General features: G+C 40.4%; 1 protein-coding gene across 1 annotated transcript in view; it reads right to left on the reverse strand.

Annotated features, from left to right (window-relative positions):
* man1a2 (mannosidase, alpha, class 1A, member 2) overlaps positions 1-20,219 on the reverse strand; it is a 139,778-nt gene extending 119,559 nt beyond the window's left edge. The window contains exon 1 of the mRNA XM_039817834.1: positions 19,875-20,219. Coding sequence (XP_039673768.1) covers positions 19,875-20,188 — 314 coding nt within the window. The 5' untranslated portion in view covers positions 20,189-20,219. The remainder of the gene's footprint in view (positions 1-19,874) is intronic.
* Between the last annotated feature and the right edge of the window lie 2,726 nt (positions 20,220-22,945).

Raw genomic sequence — 22,945 nt, forward strand, 5'->3', positions numbered from 1 at the left:
GCTTACCACATATATTCACACATGAAATCCACATTACTCTGTCAAAACATGAGCCTTATTGAAGCATATGGAATAACATGTTCCTGGAGGATCACAAAGGCCTGTGTGCAGGAGCCGAGGCCTCTGCTGAATAATATAAGTCAACGAACTGCCTGCCTGTAACACAGGTTTTTTTTGTTTTTTTATCTCCATGACAAACCAATAAAAACTAAAAGAACACTGAATTCTGGCTCTTCTGTCTTTTGTGTGCAAAGGTAGAGCGGTCTTGGTGCAATCTGCACACATCAACAGCCAGATCTACTCTTGAAAGGAGAATAAATGAATAAAAACTAGTGGTGGGGAGGGACGTTTTTAAAAATGCTGAGAGGTGCTCTGTGGGCTAATCGGTGTCCACTTCTCAGCAGATGAAAATAAGGATGGAGCAAAATGGTGCAAACACGTCACATGCTTAATGCTGAAGGTAAAATAAATGATTGTGTGGCCGGGTTGGCTCAGTGGGTAGAGCAGGCGCACATATATTGAGAGGTTTATGCCTCGACGCAGAGGACCAGGGTTCGACTCCGACCTGTGACGATCTCCTGCATGTCTTCCCCCTCTCTCTCCCCTTTCTCACCTGTCCTGTTCATTAAAGGCGGAAAAGCCCAAAAAATAATCTTTAAAAATAAATAAATAAAATGATTTCATTACTTTTTGGCCTATAACCATTTGGTAAGGATTTAGTTAAAGCTACACAAATTCGCAATGGTCTCTTTTCATACTGAACCTAACTAATTTAAATTGACGGCTCTATGCCAACGTAAAAGTCCCACATTTTTATTGGCTGAATTTTGCCCACACCATGAATGTCAAGAAAATAAAACAATAGTTGCAGTCTCTTCAGCTGCTGGAAGTAACACAAAAAAGGTCAGCTACGTAGTTGTTTGACAGCGGTTCTGCAACTAATGACTGTTTTTACTTTCAATTCATCTTATTGTTTTTTTTGTTTTGTTTTCAAAAGGTTAAATTCTCAGTCAATTTTTAGTAGTTCTAGATCTGTGACCGGTCAAAAACAATCCATTTTGAAGATTTTATTTTTGGAGGTTCCTACCTAAAAATGCAGGCCACTTCATTACCCCCCCACTTAACTCTCAAAAAATAATTTGCTGTAATTCCCCTCTTGTGCTAGCCCTACAAATACTGTATCTGCTGTGGAGGTGAAACATTAGTCCTAGATTTAAGGAAAAAAATGTGAGTTACCAGATGCTTCACAAAATGACTAAATCAAAAAGCCAGGTTCCATTTTTAGACGCAATTGTAATGTTAAGTGATCACAGATCCAAGATAGGTGAAAGTGGGTGAAACTTTAATGCAGTATTACTCTTTTAGAGTTACAATGTTGTCTAGATTAGATTAACCACTGATTGACTAATTTAGATCGTCTAATATGACAACGTGCACATTTAATAACCTGGGCGCGACAAACTGTGATTAGCGGTACAAAGGGATTAGCTATGGTATCTGTCCATAATAAATGGCTACCTGTCAATCATTGCTACACAGCAGTATAATGATCCAACTGCTTAGGACCGCCAAGTTCCACATAAAGTAAACAATTTCAATAGCATTCTATAGTCCTCTGACAAAAACAACATTCATGTCAATCTAAGACGCACATTTTTAATGTACTGTATCTAGGACGAAAGAACACGAGAAGGTGAAACAAATTGTGCTCTCTCTTATCACAAAAGAGTCCGCAGTACAAATGCAGAACCCATAAAGTTGAAGTTCTTGAAAGGAGAACTACATAGAGCTTTATATCACTGTTCAGCTTGAAGGTGGGCTAGTAGAGCCATTGCCACTGTATACATCCTAATTAGGACTAGAGATGGTCCGATACCGATACCAGTATCAGCTCCGATACTGCTTAAAACGCTGGTATCTGGAAGTACCGGAGTTTATGCATCGATCCGATACCACTTAATAAAGCCCTAAAGAAAACCTACGTTAAAGTAGTTCATTTATGTTCTTTTTCCGTTATAACTGACTGTCAAACTGGAGAATAAAAGAAAGTTCTGTGGCATTCATTGTTTGGGTTTGGTCATGTTTCACAAAGAGTTTAACCTGAGCCAGACCAGATAGAAATAATATCACATCCATACAGGGATAGTAGTATACAGTTGTTAAAAATAATAAAATGTATGACACACTGGTATCGGATCGGTATTCGGCATCGGCCGGTACGCAAGTTCAGGTATCAGAATCGGGAAGCAAAAAATGGTATCGGACCATCTCTAATTAGGACAAGTGCATGAAGGTGGGGTTAGATAAAGGTTATCCCTGTGTGTGGGCAATTCGAGTCGAGAATCTCTTCCTTTTTCCTTAAGTGTCGCCTTAGTCCATCTCGGACACGTGAGCACAGAGGCTTTGCTTCTCTCTAAGCCAGAAAGCTCTCATTGGAACGGTCCCTCCAACATCCAAGCGCTGTGGACAAGTCTGCTTCCGGCCAGCATACACATGGCAGAATTTCTGTTTCTTGAGAGCTGTAGCTCTCGGGTTTCCCTTCAACATGAGCTGTCAGACAGCTCCCATCTCCTGCTTTTTCCCAATGACCCACTTGGCTCAAATGGAAGCTTCATTGCTGTATGTGTAACGGCTCTACCAAGCTTAACTGTGGGTGTGCAATAAGCATCCTCTCACTTGTATTTTCCAATCTCTCTCTGCCCTCCGACCTCCTCCCGCTAGCTACAACCTCTCTTTGACAGACAGACACACACACACACAGACACACACCTTTCTCTCCAGTATATTCACAACTTCTCCGTCTCCTGTTTTTACACGTAGCTGTCTCATCCATCTTTGCATTATCTTAGCACCCCCCCTTTCCTCCTTTCTCTCTAATTATTTGTCACAAACATTTTTCCTCCCAGCTGTCAAGTGTTGTGTCTATCAATTATCTGAATACTGCCAAAGCAGTTTACAAAAATAAAGTCATCAAACCCTAAATGTAAACAATACCAAGCGGAATAACTTTGTGAATTTGACGGGAAACGCGTACAGTACATAATCCTTAGAATCTTTAATGGTGTAAAATGTTATGGGAATGCAGATATGCCCTTGTTCACTTTCCCCCCTCATCATTTCCCTTTACCTCCCCCTCACGTATGTGCACAAAGACACAGAGGAATACATACAGAATTCATTAATCTTCCCCCCTGTATGTTTCACGTGAACACCTGAGCCCCGACAGCCCTTGGTCTGTAGCCATGCTCATATCCAGCCCTTCTGACCTACATCATGGCTGGCTGACTAATTCCTTCATACCAAACACCGGAGTCCATCTCCTGCAGCTAACACAGGCCGGCCATCAAACAAATGAGCACTATCCGGTTGGATGCAGCCCAGCCAGATAAGGTTTTTCCAAGTGTGGAAAAGAGTCTGATGATTGAGAGGTTCAAGAGTCAAACCTTTAGAGAGAAACATCCTTAAAGATGCTGCCCATTTTCCTATTTTTGCCCTGACAAAAACAATGCACAAGAGCAATTTGGTCAATAGTAGAAGACAATTTTCCTTCCGTCACTGTAGTTGTGCTGTTTTTAGTCCACTAAAAGGGTGAGGGTGGTAGTAGGGGTTGAGCCAGCAAAACCACAAAAAACATATCTTCATGGTGAGCGACAGAGCATCTTTTTCTTGGTTGTATCCTGTAACTTCTTTCTGCTGCAAAAAAAATACACTTGGCCAAACAATGACCATCATGGATCTTTTTCTTTTTATGGTGTTATAGTGGAGCAGACAGCAGCGTATTATCACAAAAAAATGCCATTTTAAACAATTATCAGATGCTTTGGCAATTTCCAAAAACAAAATAATATTTTAGTAGATATTATTTAGAACAAATGTAGATGAAAATGGTCAAAAGTCCAAATAAAATGCTTTTCTCCCAAAACCTTTCACTGAACTCTTCTATATTCCCATTGATTCGGTCCATGTTGAGTATAATCGCCGTCATGCAGGCATTCCTGTGAATCTTCATTGCCTTAAAAAGGTTCCCCAAGAGTAATGACATAGAGAATAAAAACAGATATTCCATTTCCCATCCCCAGGCCAATCATAAATCCAACAGCCGGAGGGTTACAGCTCTGGCACAAGACACATTTATTATCAGGCCCGTATGGCTCTAATACAGCTTGTGTGGCTGTACCGGCTATTGAGAAATAGGGGCTGAATTCGCCCGTGAATTCAGAAAGGTTTATTTGAAATTTAAGCCCCGGAAACCTGAGGGCCAAGTCTTAATTTGCCGTTGAGCGATCTCACTTTGATCCCATTTGCTTTAACTGACAGGGAGCCACTGTGGAGCAAGGCCGCAGCGCCAGTGTTTGCCAGGGACGAGATTTGGTGAGAAGCTTTGTAGTGAACCATGGTCACATCGTCCCTGACGACTGAGTGCCTCTCTCACTCGGTCTTTCTCTGCCCCTCTCTCCCCGATTCCCTCTCCACTTTCTTGTTCTTGTCTCTTTGTTTGGGTCTCTTCTTGAATCTTGTCGTTCTGTTCACTAAAAACTTACTGTGCGGCACTCACGCAAACCAATTCAAACAAGTGTCTATTTTTTCTTCTTCTCTGGCTTTCAAGAGGTCTTGTCACAGAGTGAGGCACACTCCCAATGGGCACTACTGAATGTGTTTCACACACTTTCTCTCTCACGCATACATGCACGGACACTCACAAAAGCTAGCACCAAAAAAATGTTACTTGCCGGTTTATTCTTTAAATGAACTAGTAATGTCAACAATAATAACCAATTGCCACAGCAAATAGTCCATCATTTCCCTCTTCTGCACTAGGCTTGCCCAGGGTCATGGATGTCCCAAGCTTTTGGTTTAATGTATTCCGTCACTCTCACTTTCCTCTTCTTACACTTATATGGACTAACTTTGAAGGGCTTGGGCTCTGAAAACCTGTATTCCAAAATGTCACGATTGTATCTTTTTTTGGGGAAGAGATACCAAGTCTTTATGGTTGCCATTTTCAATCCCATTCCTTTATTAATAAAAAAAGGAATAAATTAAGGTGATAAAATACTGTATTCCTCAGGTCTATTCAGGGAGTCTGCATGCATGTATGCATGATAAGTCTGCACAAATATGGCTATACCGACCTGGCTATGTGGGTGTTCAAAGATTAGTTTAATTTGATCAGGAAAAAAAAAAAAAACTACCGTTGGTCATTCAATATCACTAAAATACCACGTAGTCAATCTAATACTTAAAGGTCAGCCTGTGTTTTCATTGGTACAATAACTTGTTTAGAAAGGTAAATACTGTATACAGAATTCGAGACTTTCTTGTTATATCTACCTATAAATTGTCTGTCTGTGTGTGTGTCTGTGTTATGCGCATATCTCTAGAACCGTTAAGGCCGTTTTACAGTTGTGCGGAGGCTCCACGCAGAGCTCTCGCCGTAGCCTACATAAGTGGCCTGATGTTTATACTTGTGCGCTGGTGTGTGCGTCGAGCCGCGTGTGTGTGTGTGTGTGTGTGTGTGTGTGTGTGTGTGTGGTAGAGGGAGAAGTGAGAGAGTGACAGCGATTAGCTTCGGAGCGAGTAGCGACTCTAGAGTCATAGTGAGAGAAACAAAGTGTCTCCCCTGTTCTTTCTGACCACGCTGGGAAATCTGTAGCAGGAAAAGTTAACCCTCTCCTTGATTTCATGTTGTTTATGGAGAAGGAGAACCAGGAAATGAGCCAGGGGAAATGCAAGCTACAAAGCCACGGCCGAGTGACGTGCGTCGCCGCGACATGTAGTTACATTTTTCGAGAGGTACAGCGATCAGTTTGGTAGCAGGGTCCGGCGTAGACGCAGAAGGTCGTCTACGCTTGCGGACCCCAAAACCGATCACTAACAAAAGGCCTTTAGTCTGATGGATTTCAAACTGGACAGGTGTCTTGAAAGGGCACGAGTAAGTGCAGTGGCCAAGTTTGACGTTGTTTGGATTAGAAAAGATATCGTTGCCGCTGTCATATTCACAAGTCTCTCTCTCTCTCTCTCTCTCTGAAACATAAGCAAAAACCCTGTACACCCTATCTCCTCACACACACACAGCTCTTCAGCCAATGTGAGCGGCTGCAGCTGTGTACTACAGAGAATACATTGTGATGATCACATGAAAAAGATGGAGACAAAACAAGAGAAAGAAAGACAGGACATGAGACACACAGAGAGCAGATCTGATTAAAAAAAGCAGCAGTGGTAATGAGGAGATTATGCCTGATGGAAGTCCACTACTCATTCTGCCGGCTGTTCGCTCTAATACCAACTGTACTAGATGAAATCTCCTGACAACAGACAAATTAATTAGGATGAGTCTTAGTGAAATTACTATGAACATGGATCTGAAAGATGAATTTATATTGATATCTTATTCTGCATGTAGTGATAGCTATTCTAAAGCCAACAGAACGGATTTTAAATGGCCATAGTAATAATGACTGCCAAAATTAGAAAAAGGCCTTGCGGTAATAGGGATTTTTTTCTTTTTCTTTTTAGAATTATTCTTTATACTCTTGGTAGTGGACTTGATGCTGAATGTTTTAAACTCAATTATGTTTTAAAATGTCACGTCATATGTATGCACCAAGAGGATCTGTTTAGAATGTCATATCTGAGTCCTTTGACTAAGTGCAAATGGGTGGTCATTTGTTGGCAAAGTTTGAGCTGTTGGAATTCAACACAGTGGCTGCTAGTCAGAAACTACTAGTGAACACTAGGCTACTTTAAAAAATTGAGTAAAACACCAGATTGAGAAAGAAGAAACTACCCAAAGCCAAGTCCTTGTTGCAGCTGGAAATTTAGAGTACCCTGCCAGCCACTTGGGCAAGCAACCAGACTTCATTTGTAGGGCTTATATTCCTCTAAAAATCTGGCTGGCAACTAAAATAGCAAAAACAGCTTTTTATAATTTACCAGCCCAGCGGGAAAAAATATATTTGTTTCTTTGCCTGCCCAATGAATTACAGTGAACTACAAATGTGGGCTGGAGATGGTCCAGATGTTTTCAATCCATGTTTTGGGAAATAACAGGTGTAGGGTTTGGCATCGAGAACCGATTCCTACTCGGAATCGTTTCAAAAATGATGATTCCAGTAGAATCGTTTCTTTATTGGAATCGTTTAGAGGATTTGGTTTCTAATACGATCATCGCTTCCCAACTTAAGGGATACGACACAGTTTGTTGAAATAGGGCTTATCACGGTCTCCCCTAGCTGTAGATAGGTGGGCCAACGCATTTTTTGTGCATGCATTGTTTTAGTCCGGTGCAACACCGGCAGCGCCTCCGCTAGTTAGCTTAGCGTAGTGAATGTTAGTTGCCGGTTAGCATGTTGTGAGTAAAAGTGAGCCAACAAAAGACAAAAAAACAACCCAATTACTTGCACTGAGACAAAAAATGCGTTGGCCTACCTATCTACAGCCAGGGTAGACCGTGATAAGCCCTATTTCAACAAACGGTGGCGTATTCCATTAACATGCGCAAGTTTTGGTTTCCGAAGCGGCCAGGCGCTTGTTGTGTTGCAGCCATGGAGCACAGTAAGCAGCGCTCTAGTGTGGCTTTATTTTACATTGAAAAAGCCCCGTCAAACTGCAAACAACCATTGAATCAAAATAAAACGTTCTTCTTATTTAGAAAAAATAGGCATGTGACCCGTTTCAACTCCACCCCTCAAAGAATCTAAAAGGAAGAATTGGAATTGGAATCAGAATTGTTCAAATCCAAACGATGCCCAACCCTAAACAGGTGCCTTTTGATTTTCATAACGGAAGACAAACTTCACCCACTTAGTGCGGTTTCTCCTTATTTTTCGCCTTTTGACATCTTTCTTCTTCCACAAGAAGAAGCCAGAGAGCTGACAACGCCAGTATCTTCTTGACTGCTATCAACACGCTCGGACGAAAATAATGACTGACAACAGCATGCGTCGTCATTTCCGTTTTTTCATTTTTTGGGCGACAATACAGATTAGCGCCACCTGCTGTTATGGAGACGTATTACGTCTTGCGCACGCGCAGAACGCATGCTCAAGTCGGCGTCGCTTCGGTGCGTTCCGAGGCACTTTCTTGGGAGACGGGAGCCGTCTGATCAGTCCGACTGCCTTTCCTGCCGACGTTCGGCCATCGGGTTGGTGTGTCAGAGCCTTTAGACGAAACTTGAAAACAGCTCAACAGTGGTGACTGATGTGCGAAAAGCCTTTTTTATGTATCGTATCGATTCAATTCAATTTTATTTATAGTATCAAATCATAACAAAAGTTATCTCGAGACACTTCACAGATAGAGTAGGTCTAGACCACACTCTTTAGGTAGGTCTAGATTTCACTCTATAATCACACTCTGTGTTCCTTCACATGTCCATTTGCTCTGAACAGGGACAGATGTTAAATAGCTATGCCACTGTTGAATCTACAAACCGGTATGGATGGTTTCATGAGCCCTATGCACCGACTGCAGCGCCTTGGTATTCTTTCCAGGTTGAACTAGCTTGACAGTGTGTGTACTTGTGTGTGTTGGGGCGAGGTGCACGTACAAGCTGGTGCTCCTTTATTAGCACAGAGGTTCTTACACATGTAGAAATACACACAAGGCACAAACACAGCCCAACCTAGATTTACTTTGCAGCTGACAGGCGAATGAAGCGTGTAGACACAGAAATGATATCTAAGATCACACTACATATGATAAATAAGTGCACTTTGATGTTGGCCCAGGCCTTAAATATGATCTGCGGGGCTTTGATGCTGATTTATGGCCATATCAGAGCGCAAAAGCAAGCTATGGCGCTGCAACACTAACAATAACTGGCAAGGCAATAAGTGGTGAAACCAGGTTACTTGCGGTCACAGCACTAAACCTCATTATGAGAGGGGTGCAGTGTGAAAAGGTTGTGCTTGAACAGTTTCTTCTACCTTTGGCTGTGTTTGAACATAACATGACTCACTTCTCATCACAGTAAAAAAAAATAAAAAGAAAAAGAAATAAGCATGCAACACCATAGTGCACACACTTATAACACGGGTCACCACAGCAGAAAATTGAATCCATAATATTGATAGTATGGGTATAAAAGCTACAGAAGGAGATGTTGTACTATAGCACTTTGTGCCACTAACATGATGCAATGAAACTGCAGAAGCACATTAATATAATGGCTTTAAGTGTCTACAAAAATGTTCACTGACAGTAATCTCAAATTGCCTACTAAAGTGAAAGCGCCATCAGCTTTTATTAAAGAAAAACTCTTTTAGCTTCTTTTCCAGTATCAAATTTCACACAGTTTATATCAACATTTCTGAAATTGGTCATCTAATAGCATGACATCTGGGCTTCCACAGAGTCTTTGTTGTCAGTAGCTAAGAGTTGGTCATATGATGTGAGAGGTGAAGACATGAAAGGTGAAAGAGTGATGCCAAGAGTGAGGTTTTGGGTGAAATCATTTAAAGCTTCAGAGGGGATGGAAATAGCCTTTACAAATTTTACTCTCAAACCTTCCAGACACAAGAGTCTCCATCAGTATCTTAGTATTTTTCAGATAGCAGTTTATGACAGAAGACAGGAAGGAGCAGAGTGACAACTGTCATATCTTGCATGCGCAATTCATACTAATGCAGATGCATGGGCAAGTTCACTCAGCCACTTGAAGAGCCGTTGGTAGATTATCTGATATTTACTGGACCATAGAGCCAAAAAAAAAAATCATTCCAAAAACAGATATTGCAGTATTGATTTGAGCAATCCCTGAACAGCAGGAGGCTGTTTTTTTCCCCTCAGTTGTGTAGATGATCTGGACAGAATCCTAAAACTGGTACTTCAGTGCTGTATAAAATCCCTGGCCTACAAATGAAACTGCACAGCAGAGAAAAAAAAAATTATATAAAATAATATTTCCCTGTGCTTGTAAAAGAAAACACACACATGATATACATTTTCCTCAAGATTACACAGGAGCACTAACTAATAACTGATTCACTATATAGCACAACTACAGAGCCAAATTGTGATTAATTTTGGTGGCAGATGGCAAGCCTTTCGTAACCTACTGAGCACTTTGGCAGGTACCCAGTATGAGTGTTCATGTTGTAGTTTCCAAACCTGGACAGAGTAACACAATTCAGAGATCTTCATTTGGCTGCTCTTAGCCTGAATGGACAAGTGACCGTCGTCAGACAACGCAGAAACAATGCTTTATTTAGGATTTGGAATTTCAGGCCAACTGTAATGTACAGCTGGGTGATATGGGTAGAATTGATATCCTGTTATGAATACAAAAATATTTTCCAACATAGATGCATCACATTATGGCAAATACAGGGCTGAAACTAACGATTTTTTGCATCAGTTAATCTGACTATTGCTTTTTCTATACATCGTTTAGTCTATTATAGTAATTACAATTTCTAATAGCCCAAGGTGACATCTGCAAATAGCTATTTTTGTCCAACCAGCAGTCCAAAATCCAAAGATATTTAATGTTCATGTTCATGATGTTAAACAGAGAAGAGCAGTATATCCTTATATTGGAGTAGCTGGAACTATTGAATGTTTGGCATTTCTTGCATGAAATTTTTTTAAAACTACCAATCGAGTTTCAAAACAGTTAATTTTTCTGTCGCTTGAGTAATTGATTAGCCTAATCAACTCACCTCAGCTGTAGGCACATGCACGCAAAATGACATCAACCCCTTTAAAACCTCTATAACTGGGTTTTAAATTAGCAGTAATATACAGCAGGGATCTTCAACAGGGGTTCCGAGGCCCCTAGGGGGTCATCAGAGTCAATGAAGGGGGCCTCCAAATTATTGTTAATTGTTGAAAGTTTTTTCAACAATTAAAAGTCTTAACATGAATCCAACATATTAGCACATATAAATCCTCACTGCTTACTGGCCTATATGTAAGGTAGTCACTAAGGCCATCCACAGATATATACATTTAATCCTAAGGATTCACTGTGCCACATCATGTATGTTTAACATTAAAACACGGTTTATAAAATCATGCTAAAAATTTGTAGGCTATTTTAATAGTTGAGTATACTATGCACTAAAAATGAATGAATAAAGCAGGGGTCTTCAATGTTTTTTAAACCAAGGACACACAAGGACACTTTAACTGAGAGAGACGGAGCACGGACCCCCTATTACAAATATTGTAGAAAATGAAGTTGCATATTAAACTGGACCTACAATAATGTGTAGGGTGGCTTAAAGCCTTTATACAATATTTTTTTGCATAGAAAACTAAGCTATAAAATGACAATTATTGCATGATTTTATAAATCTTTTAATGTTAAACATACAGTACAGGCCAAACGTTTGGACACACCTTCTCATTCAAATGCGTTTCCTTTTATTTTCATGACTATTTACATTGTAGATTCTCACTGAAGGCATCAAAACTATGAATGAACACATAAGGAGTTATGTAATTAACAAAAAACTGTGAAATAACTGAAAACATGTCTTATATTTTAGCTTCTTCAAAATAGCCACCCTTTGCTTTTTTATTAATAAAAGGGACAAAAATTCCACTAATTAACCCTGACAAGGCACACCTGTGAAGTGAAATCCATTTCAGGTGACTTCCTCATGAAGCTCATTGAGAGAACACCAAGGGTTTGCAGAGTTATCAAAAAAAACAAAGGGTGGCTACTTTGAGGAATCTAAAATATAAGACATGTTTTCAGTTATTTCACACTTTTTTGTTAAGTACATAATTCCATCTGTGTTCATTCATAGTTCTGATGCCTTCAGTGAGAATCTACAATGTAAATAGTCATGAAAATAAGGAAACACATTGAATGAGAAGATGTGTCCAAACTTTTGGCCTGTACTGTACATGTGGCACAGTGACTCCTTTCCTATAGGCCAGTAAGCCTATCATCAGGGGGGATTTATATTTGCTAATAATATGTTGGATTCATTTTAACCCTTGTGTTGTCCTTCGGGTCCCAGTGACCCGAAGGACAACACAAGGATTATGTACTTCCGTTTACTTTGTTGAGAATTGCTCTCTAAAACCGGTTTCTTTTAAAGTAAGTAAGTAAAGTTTATTTCTAGAACACATTTAAACACAGTTTAAGCTGACCAAAATGCTGTACAAACAAGAACTAAGGTGCTGTATTAACCCTTGTTTAGAGAGCAATTCTCAACAAAGTAAATGGAAGTACATAATCCTTGTGTTGTCCTTCGGGTCACTGGGACCCGAAGGACAACACAAGGGTTAAGACATTTTAATTTTTGAAAAACAAATTTCAAAAATTAACAATAATTTGGAGGCCCCCCTGCATCAACTCTGAGGACCCCCATAGGGGTCTCAGACCCCCTGTTGAAGATCTCTGGTATAAAGGCTTTAGGCCGCCCTACATGTTGTTGTAGGCCCAGTTTAATATGCAACTTAATTTTATACAATATATGTAGTAGGGGGTCCCTGCTCCATCTCTCTTTCAATTAAGGGAGTCAGCACACGTTTCAGTGAGATCTATTCGGATCCTCTGCACTTCATCGCGACTGTACTTCATCCGTGTTATAAAGACCATTACTTGGATGCGGAAATAAAACCGGGGGCGCATGAGAAATGATCCAGGCCGGAGCAGGAGGAGATCAGAACGCAGAAAAAACAACTCGTCTCTCTGCACCACATGAGGGGCATGCACCCTCGTTGTCTGATATGTTCAGTGAAATCCTGCAAGAAAGTGCCTCAAATAATAATAACAATAGGTAATCTATTCTGTTCTTAGGCTACTGTATACTGTATGTGACTATCAGATTGTAGCCATATTTCTGCTAGATATGTTTTTAATTAAACTTTAATATTAATTTATACAATTGCAATGCCTTGATTTTAGTAAAGTTAGTACACAGTCATAGCCATAAATGCAATGGTATCATTTCTTTCGGTGTTTCGGTTTTCGGTCTTGGTTTCCTCTTTTTCGGTTTTCGGCCAAGAATTTTCATTTCGGTGCATCCCTAGTAACTAAATATCATGTATGATGTCCACATGTCTGATGTCTATATATTAAGAGGGATTTTTTTTCTGCCTTCCTTATTATATACCCACCGTCTATGGTTATTCTGTCACAGAAATGTCACTGCCTGTCAACACGTCAACTTGCCCCCTCTCAGATGAAGAGTACTGCTCCTGGCTACTTCTTTATTGTTGAGTCGGACCCAAACAAAACCGAGGCAGAATCATTAATGGCCTCACAGTATTTTGAGCTAGACATAGCATTACACCCAAGTGATTTCTAGCACTCCGGACAGCCATTAAAAGGTGTCTCATTTCAGTTCACCTTGTAAATGGTCGACTACAGGTTCCTGACTCTCCATCCTTCCGAGAATCATATGCAGCCAGCCAAGGTACAAGTCCCTCTATACACATTTATCACATTTATCTCACACACACACACACACACACACACACACACACACACACACACACACACACACACACACACACACACACACACACACACACACACACACGAAAGGCAAACCATTTCCTTGATTGTTGCAGCTGCCGTGAACCTCAATAATCCACTGAACCAGCTAAGGCGTTCAACAATGTCTCCTTATTTAGAAAAATCAGAGAAAGCATTACTGTTAAATCATTCCACTGTTGATGTTTTGCAATCAGCCATTTTTCCCCACTTACCCCTTGTGTTATCTAGCAATACAGATAAGTCTAATCTTGGTTTAATGAGGTTTTGGGATCTCTCACACAGACCACTGCTGCCATCCCAAAAGGTCACTCAGACAATACAGGGGCTAGCCAGTAGCAATAATCTCTGCACAGAAGATCACTTTCCAGCACTCATCCTAGCAGTAGTCCTATATTTGATCCTGTTGTGTAACGGTTTTTGTCTCATTCAAAGTCACTGTAAATCAGGGCAAACTCAGTGAACTTTTTCTGAGTTTAAATTCATTTTGACATTGAAATTGAAATACCTTCTGCTGTGCAGGAATAATCAGTTGGTAGTCATACTCAAGTAGACGATTTTTCTCAATAAGGACGGTTGGCATGAAGTTCTGACGATTATCCTGAGTAAATGGGGTTGATACCAATTGCACAAACCAAATAACATCAACCGTTGTTGGATTGGAAACCTCAGCATTGGACATCTCAAAACCTCCCACAAGAAACAAACTATGCATAGCTAAATTGCACTAAAAGCTAATGGGAAAATATATTCGTTTTTAGGGCTTTGACTTTTGCCCAAAAATCATATTCGAAGTTAGTTTGTATATTAATATTAATATTCGAATATATTCGAATATTTATTAATAATATTTTGACCATTAAATGCCTTCAGTTTAAAAAAAAAAATGAAGTCAGACCCTGGATTAAACACAAACAGTGTGCTTTCGACAGGAAGTTCGGAGCTTTCACCGTAGCCTACGTAATTGGTCTGATGTTTATACCATATGTCAATGGTTTATACTCGTGTGCTGGTGTGTGCGTCGAGCGACTAGCGACAAATCTGGCGACTTTCTGTAGAAAAGACAGCGACTTTCTGTATAATAAAAAAGAGTCGCCAGTATTGTCCAGCAAGCACGCAATGTATTTCTCTCCTGTGGCCGCCGAAACAGTCACCTTTCTCTTCTGTTGAGTGACTGAGGAGCAGCCCCGCCCCCCCCCTCTGTGCTTTCTCATCATGTGCAGCAGCACTGAGCAGGCAGGTAGGAAGGGGAGAAGGGACAGGGTGCGGCGCCAGTGTAGGTAGGAGATACAGCGGAACGCGACGGGAGAAAGACCCCGCTGATCTGGCCTGGCCCTGGGCCAGCCTGCTATCTTTGAGAATTAGGGGGGAATGCACCGCTACCGAGCCACGGCCGAGAGACGTGCGTCGCCGCGACGTGTAGTTACATTTTGAAATGCGTGAAAAAGCCTCGGAATCTGAACTGAAAACAACGTTTACAAGCAAACGCATTTACAAAAAATAATGCCCATAACAGGTTCGAATATTAAGGGCTGGCTAATAGTCGTTCGAATATCATTATTTTTTTAATATTCGAATGATATTCGAATAACGAAGTTCGGAGTCAAAGCCCTATTCGTTTTTCAAGTTGGGTGAGCGGATAATTTGTTTAAAGGCTGAGTCATATTGGCCTTAATATAATTTTTCTGGAAATGATGTTTGAAATTGTGGGGATCATGATATCCGAGGACTAGAAATCTATGTATTTACAAATGCAAGTATCATCCCTTGTACTTCGATAGAGATTTGTATTATGGGATGTTTGTAGTTTAAATGTTAAAAAGGTTAGCAAATCTGTCAGCCCATAAAGTGTCCAGTAAAACCAGTATAGCCCACTTACGGAACGTTACTATTGACAACTTTTCCAGCTGTTCGTCCTGTTCCAGCAGAAACACTGTACCACATTTACAGACCAGCCCAAGTCGAGCAGCCATGAAAACAATGTCATAGAGCCCGATTTAAAAAAAAAATCTAACATTCAGAGAAAATGTTTCCTTGGTTGTAAAGCTGATTAATTTGAGGGGCTGTGAAGATTTCCTGCATGTCTTCCCCCTCTCTCCCCTTTCTCACCTAGCTGTCCTATCGATTAAAAGCGGAAAAGCCCAAAAAATGATCTTTAAAAAAAAAATAATAATTGGTTCCCAAATCTTCTGCTTACAATTGTACCTCAGTGTTAAAAACAATCACTCATGACTGCCAAACAGCACAGAACAGATGTGTGCAATGCCCTTTAAGCATTTTCTCAGGAATTTTGAATTATTGTCAATATCTCAAGATTTAACTAGAATAGATGGATTACCCCAAGGCAAATAAAATAATGTTTTCTCTCTCAAAAGCTTTCATAAGACTATTAACAGGATGAACCTGTGAACAGAGAATAGGTTCTGTGGGGTTTTCTGTGGCCGAATACAGTAAAGGTGAAATTATTACGAGCCTGCCTGCGCTCCTTGGGTCTCTTTAAAAATCATTTTCCGGGGGCTGTTTGAACCCTGGTCCTCTGAAACACACAATGAGTACTTTAAGAACAGCTGAGGCAGCCACACCAAAAAGCAAATCAAACATTTCCATAAGCTGCTATAAGCAGTGGAAAAACAACATACCACATTCTTGAAAACTGAACTAAATGAAAATGCTTACAAATGCACGTCATCGTAGGGCTGGGAGATATGGAGAATATACCTCGATATTGCTACGATATGTAGGGTTGACAATTGGTGCCTTCACAAAATATTTACACAATGAGATTTGTGATAAATAATGATCAGTGATGTGGACATAATGACTGAGTGGGTAAAGGCAAATAATAGAACAGCTAAAACAGTCTGGAAATTTCAGAAAACACTCACACATACAACACTTACATCATATTACAATATCCAAAATCTAAGCGATATCTAGTCTCATATCACGATATTGATTTATATCAATATATTGCCCAGCCCTACGTCATCATATTATTTTAATAAAGCCATATTCATTAATTGGGAATTAATTACATGCTACCTATGTCATATATTCCAAGGAGGTGAGCTTTAGCTTCAATCTGCAATTACAAATGCATGAAGTAGATCATAAAGCTATAAAAATGAGTCAGATCCAGCCTATTTAGAGGAAGAAATACCTTCTGCTGTTGGTTGCTACACCCTAAGGGGTGAACACATTTATGCCAAAATCATGTAAACAATGATGGATGCTTAAGGCAAGAACAACAGCAGCTCACTCAAATGTGCAAAGGTCATTGTCTGGGATTTACTGACAAACAACAGGGATCATGTGAAAACCTTCATTACCAAACTACCGAACAACAAAAGAGCCCAGAATGCAACCTAGTCACGTTTTGCTCCTGTATTCCATTTGTGAGTCCCTTCTCATACATGTTATAACCTGCCACCTCTGGAGAAGCATGAACATCTCCAAGCCTCCAACCTTTATGGCTCCGACTAGGACTCACAACACCACTTAAGCCCCAAATGGTCCGCTCCTTCCGACTCACTGGACTAAAATAATTACGTTATTTCAAGCAGGCAGAATACCAAGTTCTAGAAGGCATTTAGGATTGGAAAATGAGGAGCACCACAGGGGACGATGAGGCAACACTCATGGAACCCAGCACCCACTGTGAAACGGTTTGAAAAATTGCTTTTAACACCTTTCCCAGCACTCAGAAAAACTAATGACCTCCTACACCAGCATGGAGGAGACCTTTCCCATAAAATTATCCTTTCCACCTACTGTTTGGCGTTTTGTACATTTTATTTCAGCCATTTGTCATCACAGAATAAAACACTTAAGTGCAGTATGATGCATATATGTATGGGTAATGCCAATCAAATGGTACTTATGTAATAACAAAGAAAATAACTACACTATTTTTGAATTATTCAGGTAGTGCGTAGGTAGTGCACTGCCTATAAACAAGTAGAGGCTCTGAACACCCACAGAACCAGACATTAAAAATGCAATCAATTAATCAAAAAACTAAACAAACAAACGCTACATGATTCCAGAATAGGAGTTACCATTTTGTCAGATCCCCAAATGAAAGCTATGTGGCTTTCACATCACAAAATAGCCTCCGGGGCTGATTTACTGGCTTACAGTAAGTAATTAAAATTGCACTGAAATGTAATTATGATAGAACTCATTTAAAGTAACTTGAGTCAGTTAAGAATAACATTTGGTAGAAGGGCTTGAAACGTGTCCAGCAAAGTGGATTCCAAATAGCACAAGACACTTAGAGTAACCAAATATGAAGTTGATTTAGGAGGGGGGGGGAAAGAGCCTCAAAGCTATCACTGGCTACCATCCAAAGAGGCTGGACAAACCAAATGACAATTGTAAAAGCTGCAGCCAAAATGTACCAGCATTTGGCTCACGGCAGGCAGTAATTTCCGAGCCTGTTTAAGCAGTTGCTAAAGCTTTTCAAACTGTCTGTGGGTTATAGCTCATCACTTTCAACCAGGTCTGCCCCTGGGACAATACGAGGATACTGTGGCCAAGGTGATCACATTTCTGTTGTACAAAAACTTAAACAATATAACACGTGTCAAACTCAAGGCCCGCGGGCCAAATCCGGCCCGTTGCAGATGTTAATCCGGCCCGTATATATTAATTTGGATTCACAATAAATTTTGGCCCGCCTAGTTGTGCGCCAAACCAAGACACAGGAAAGTGTTTTTCTAACCGCAATATCCTGACATTCAAAGCAGAATATGGCAGATTTGCCAACTCTGAGACTCAGAAATTCCCCCAGAAGATTTTTCATATTCAGGCTGTTCTTTGATGGCTAAGGAACTCTTTTTGTGACTTTTGAAAGGCTTCATGTCAACAAAAATGCGACAAAAAGCGTACGAAAATGTCGGAAAAAGCAACAAATTTACAAAAAAGGTGACAAATGTCTGAGAAAGCCACAAAAAAATTGGAACAAATATGAAGAAAAAAAGCTACCAAAATGTAAAAAAAAAAAAGTGACATGCAGTAACAAAAGCATGTCAATAATCTCTGGCCCTTGGTGTGATTCTCTCTTTCCATTGTGGCCCTCTGGGAAAATGAGTTTGACGCCCCTGCAATATAACATCCAATGGAGGCACAAAAGGTTGAGAGTATTCAGAGTAACCTCAGCTGCTCAAAAGGAAAATAAAGAAAGGGAGACCTGTGCTGTGCTGACTAGGGTTGGGTACCGAAACCCGGTTCCACTATGGTACCGGTTCCTACGCAAACGGTAGTATTTGGACCGGATTAGAACGCAAAGTTTTCCCTCTGTCGCTCCGGACAGCGGCAGACTCTTTTTTTCTTTCTCCCTTTTCTGCCTAGTGGCGCACGTACCCGCTCGTGGTGTGAAGCGCGTGTCCACGCTATTCCCCCGACATGCACTCTACAATCACAGCTGATAGACAGCATTTTGTACACGCTCTGAAACGGACATAAAAATATCACACTTTCTGTAGTCTACCGTTAGCTAGCTACCGTATATGTAGGCTACTTTTAAAATGGCATATTTTCCCTCTGGGCTCACCAAAACGGACGTAAAAGCATATTAACCATTCACTGACTGCTCGTGATCGCTAGCAAACATTACACTTACTCTGCTAGTCTATCGTTCAGGACAAGAGCCTGTAGCCTGGTGGTGGGGGAGGCGAGACAGCCTCCCCAAATTTTCTGCCCTTTCAAGCTCATACCTGGGTGTGTACAGACCTCTTGGACACCGTCTGAGAGAGTTTTCTCCTATGCAGTAGGCCTACATGCCATAAGTCAGGAGAGGTGTAGTATCTTGATCTTGCCAGAGAAGGCAAATATGGTCATTTTTCTGCAAAAGAACTGCTAAAGTTTGAAGCTGGTTGGCATACCAACTCAACATTTATTTTGTTGTTAATAGTGTAACTGTTATTTGTTAAATTATTGTAGTGGTGTGTTTGGTGACTTAGGTTTACTTATTATATATTTAAGTACTTTCAATAAAAAAAAAAACTCCATAAAAAGCCTTTCTTTTATGTCATTTTTCAGTTTTTCAAGAATCGGTTTAGGAATCGGAATCGTTTTAAAAGTACCTGTTCGGCATCGGAATCGTAAAAATCCAAACGGTACCCAACCCTAGTGCTGACGTGTATCTAAACAGTCCGTATATCACTCTGCAAACTCTGCAACGCCCCTAGGTGTCACAACAGACTGCTGAATAAGTGATGAGTGTCAGTCTACCTGCTGTCATGGCTTAGAGGAAATAGCTGAGTGTCACTTGGGCAAAGAACCAAAAATAAACCTAGAAGGTAATGTTTCTACTCTTAATCCTTACTAAGAACAAAATTAATCTCATTAAGGTGCGACAGGACAGTTGTTTTTTTTTAATCAAATATCAAATCTACAGAAACGTGGTCCTTACCTGTGTCTGTGCTCGTCATGTCCTCCCTGTCCATGTATGACCACCTGTCCAGAAGCGTGCTTCCCCTCTTTGGGCGAGTCAATATGAGGGATGAGCACATCCTCCAAGCCCAGGTCAAAGCGCTTGTGCTTGGAATTGTCCGGGAGGAAGAAGAAGGCCCCGAAGCATAAGGTGATGAAGGCACTGAGAATGAGGAGGAGGATGAACTTCTCGGAGAGCCTCAATGTAGCCCTGTGGTGCGGGAAAGAGGAGGCACCCGGCGACAGAGTGGGTATCCTGCGGCCCGACAGCGGCAGGAGAGCTGGTGTCGTCATGTTTTGACTGTTGAATTGAATTTAGCTTGGGGGCGGGTTGGGGGATTGGGGAGCAGGGTAGGGCGGGTTTACAAGTGCCACAGGTGTTGTTGTAGCAGCATGCGCAAGCTGGCTGACTTTATTATCTCATCCCTGCAATGACAAGTCCAGAAACCAAAAAGGGCCGAGGTCCCTCAGTGAAGGAGTGACTCTTCAGCAGGAAAATGTTCATGACGATTCTGAAAAAAAAAGGGACATTACGGGCAAAGAGTCAGTGTTGACTGCAGTGTTTGTTAGTTACCGGTCTAAGGGTAGTTACCAGAGACTTGCCACCATTTTAGAAAAACCTGGTCAGGATTCTGTCAGGATAGCATAGCTGATACCCTTCTTTTTATGCTTTCCTTTAGTTGTCATTTCTCTGCCTTGGCAACATGTCCCTTGTAACCACTAGTATCATCACACCAAGCTTCTCTCTGACAGGCGTCTATTGAGCCCAACTGAATTACACAGACGAGTGTTGACAATCCAAGAAACTGGTATGGCATAAATCAAGTGATAGCTAAAATATTATAGTGATAAACAATCCTCTCGCATGCTATGGTGAATTTAATAACATGTCACCTCAAAAATAAATACCTCAGAATCTCTCTCACACACACACACTCACACACACACACACACACACACACAAAACACTTAATCCTTTGGCCATGAGAAAAAAAATGACAAACATATTTTCCAGAGGCTTAAGGTATCAAGAGACTGTGCAATATCTGAGACCATCACCAAACAACTGCATTCACTTCAACTGGCATCTCGGCAAGAACATTGCAGAATGAACCCAGCTTTCTATTTTGCGGTTTTATAGCATTGCAGTGTAGCTTGCTATATCAGACATATATTGTGACAAAATGACAAAGAAAGACAGAGATGAGGAGCAACATCACACATCCCCTACCCATTGATGTCCACCAGTCGACTAGAATGACAATTCAGTTGTGTGGCAACCCATAGAGAGGCAGGACATGTAAAGATAAATACAGTGCATGCACGTATCTTGTTGTATTACATCTGAACTGCAATTCTTCTAGTAAATACCCATGAGGCTCATGTGTCTGTCAAATATACTATCATGTGTCAATTTTACTCTGTATCATACAGTCACCTACCTCAGATATGAAAGCAACCTGTTAAAATAATAAATCTTTATCTATTCCAGCACCATTTGCCCTTCTCCATTGTCCAATTGTATTGTTTACTATCCTCATAGGGCTGTTTGTCTAAATGTGTGTGTGTAAGCATATGTCTCTGTGTGTGTGTGTGTGTGTGTGTGTGTGTGTGTGTGTGTGTGTGTATTGTTTATATATATATATATATATATATATATATATATATATATATATATATATATATATATATATATATATATATATATACATTTTGTCTATCTGCGCCTGTAGATTTCTCCTAAATTCATCAAACGTTAGCATTAGATAATGCCTCATTTTCATTTAAACATTAGGATTTCAGAAAACTTGTAATACCAGAAGAAATATTCTAATGTAAGTAATACACTGATGAAGTTTCATGGTGAAAATGGTTTACCCTATTTACATGTAGTGTCTTGCAAAATGGAATATTACAATCCATATAGGCTGTTTTCTTAAAATTTGTTTTTCTCATACTGAGCCAGAAATCTCCACTTCTGTTGGCTGACATTTATCGAGTGAAAAAAAAAAAATATATATATATATAATATATATATATATATATATATATATATATATATATATATATATATATATATATATATATATATCTATCCAAAAGACCCTTGGTAAAAACCTTAAACTGTATATATATCCAAAAGACCCTTGGTAAAAACCTTACACTGTAACATGTCAACAAAATGAAACAAGAATTTTCAACCTGGCCTTCCAATGTTCAGATTTCTGTTCTGGAAATGTACATGCAAATTAGCACATATTTAAAAAGATAAAGCCCAATTTGCATATTTAAACATAACATTTAAGAAAACTTGCAATGCAAAAATAGATTGTCTTAATGTAAGTAATCCACTTGGGGAAGTTTCACTGTGATATCTATTAGTTAAAATATGTTCCCTATTCATCTGTAGTGTCTCCCCTTAAGTGCTAATATGAAGAATGAATGGATGTAAATCAAGCTAATAGCCCCTTTAAACACCAACATAAGCGGTCGTATTAATGCCCGAAGCGTCGATCCAGCTAATGTTAACATGCATGTAGCTATAGCTGAGCCTAATTATTTGTATCCAGTTGTTTTCCATCGGGTCTGAACGGAGCGGCGTCTCCACACAGAATACCAAGTTCATTCTCACAGTGCCAGTCTGTGTGAGGTGATTACTAGCCGATACAAAATGCTAACAAGCGGCTAACTTATTCAGCTAACGTTGACTAGCAGAAAACACGAACAGCGAAATAAACTGAAGGCAATGCGGCGGTATTCCGACATACGTGTTTGTGCTCGTTGGCATTGTAGCTAACATGTAGCTGGTAAATACTGAGCGTTGATTACAGCATGTATATTATATAGGTGCTAGCTATTTGGCTAGGTTGCTAACGCTAGCTGACAGAGGCGGACTCTTGTGTAGACGCCGCTGTGCTGCATCACCACCTTTCTCATTTGCTCGGTGAAAAACGATGCCAGTCAGGATTCACGGTCCGCCTTTTGGAAGAAGTCGCAGTAGCAGGTGTCCTCATGTCCACGAATGTCCACACCGTCGTAACCTGCTCCGGT

Source organism: Perca fluviatilis, chromosome 12 (genome assembly GCF_010015445.1).
Source record: "Perca fluviatilis chromosome 12, GENO_Pfluv_1.0, whole genome shotgun sequence".
NCBI classification, from domain to species: domain Eukaryota; kingdom Metazoa; phylum Chordata; class Actinopteri; order Perciformes; family Percidae; genus Perca; species Perca fluviatilis.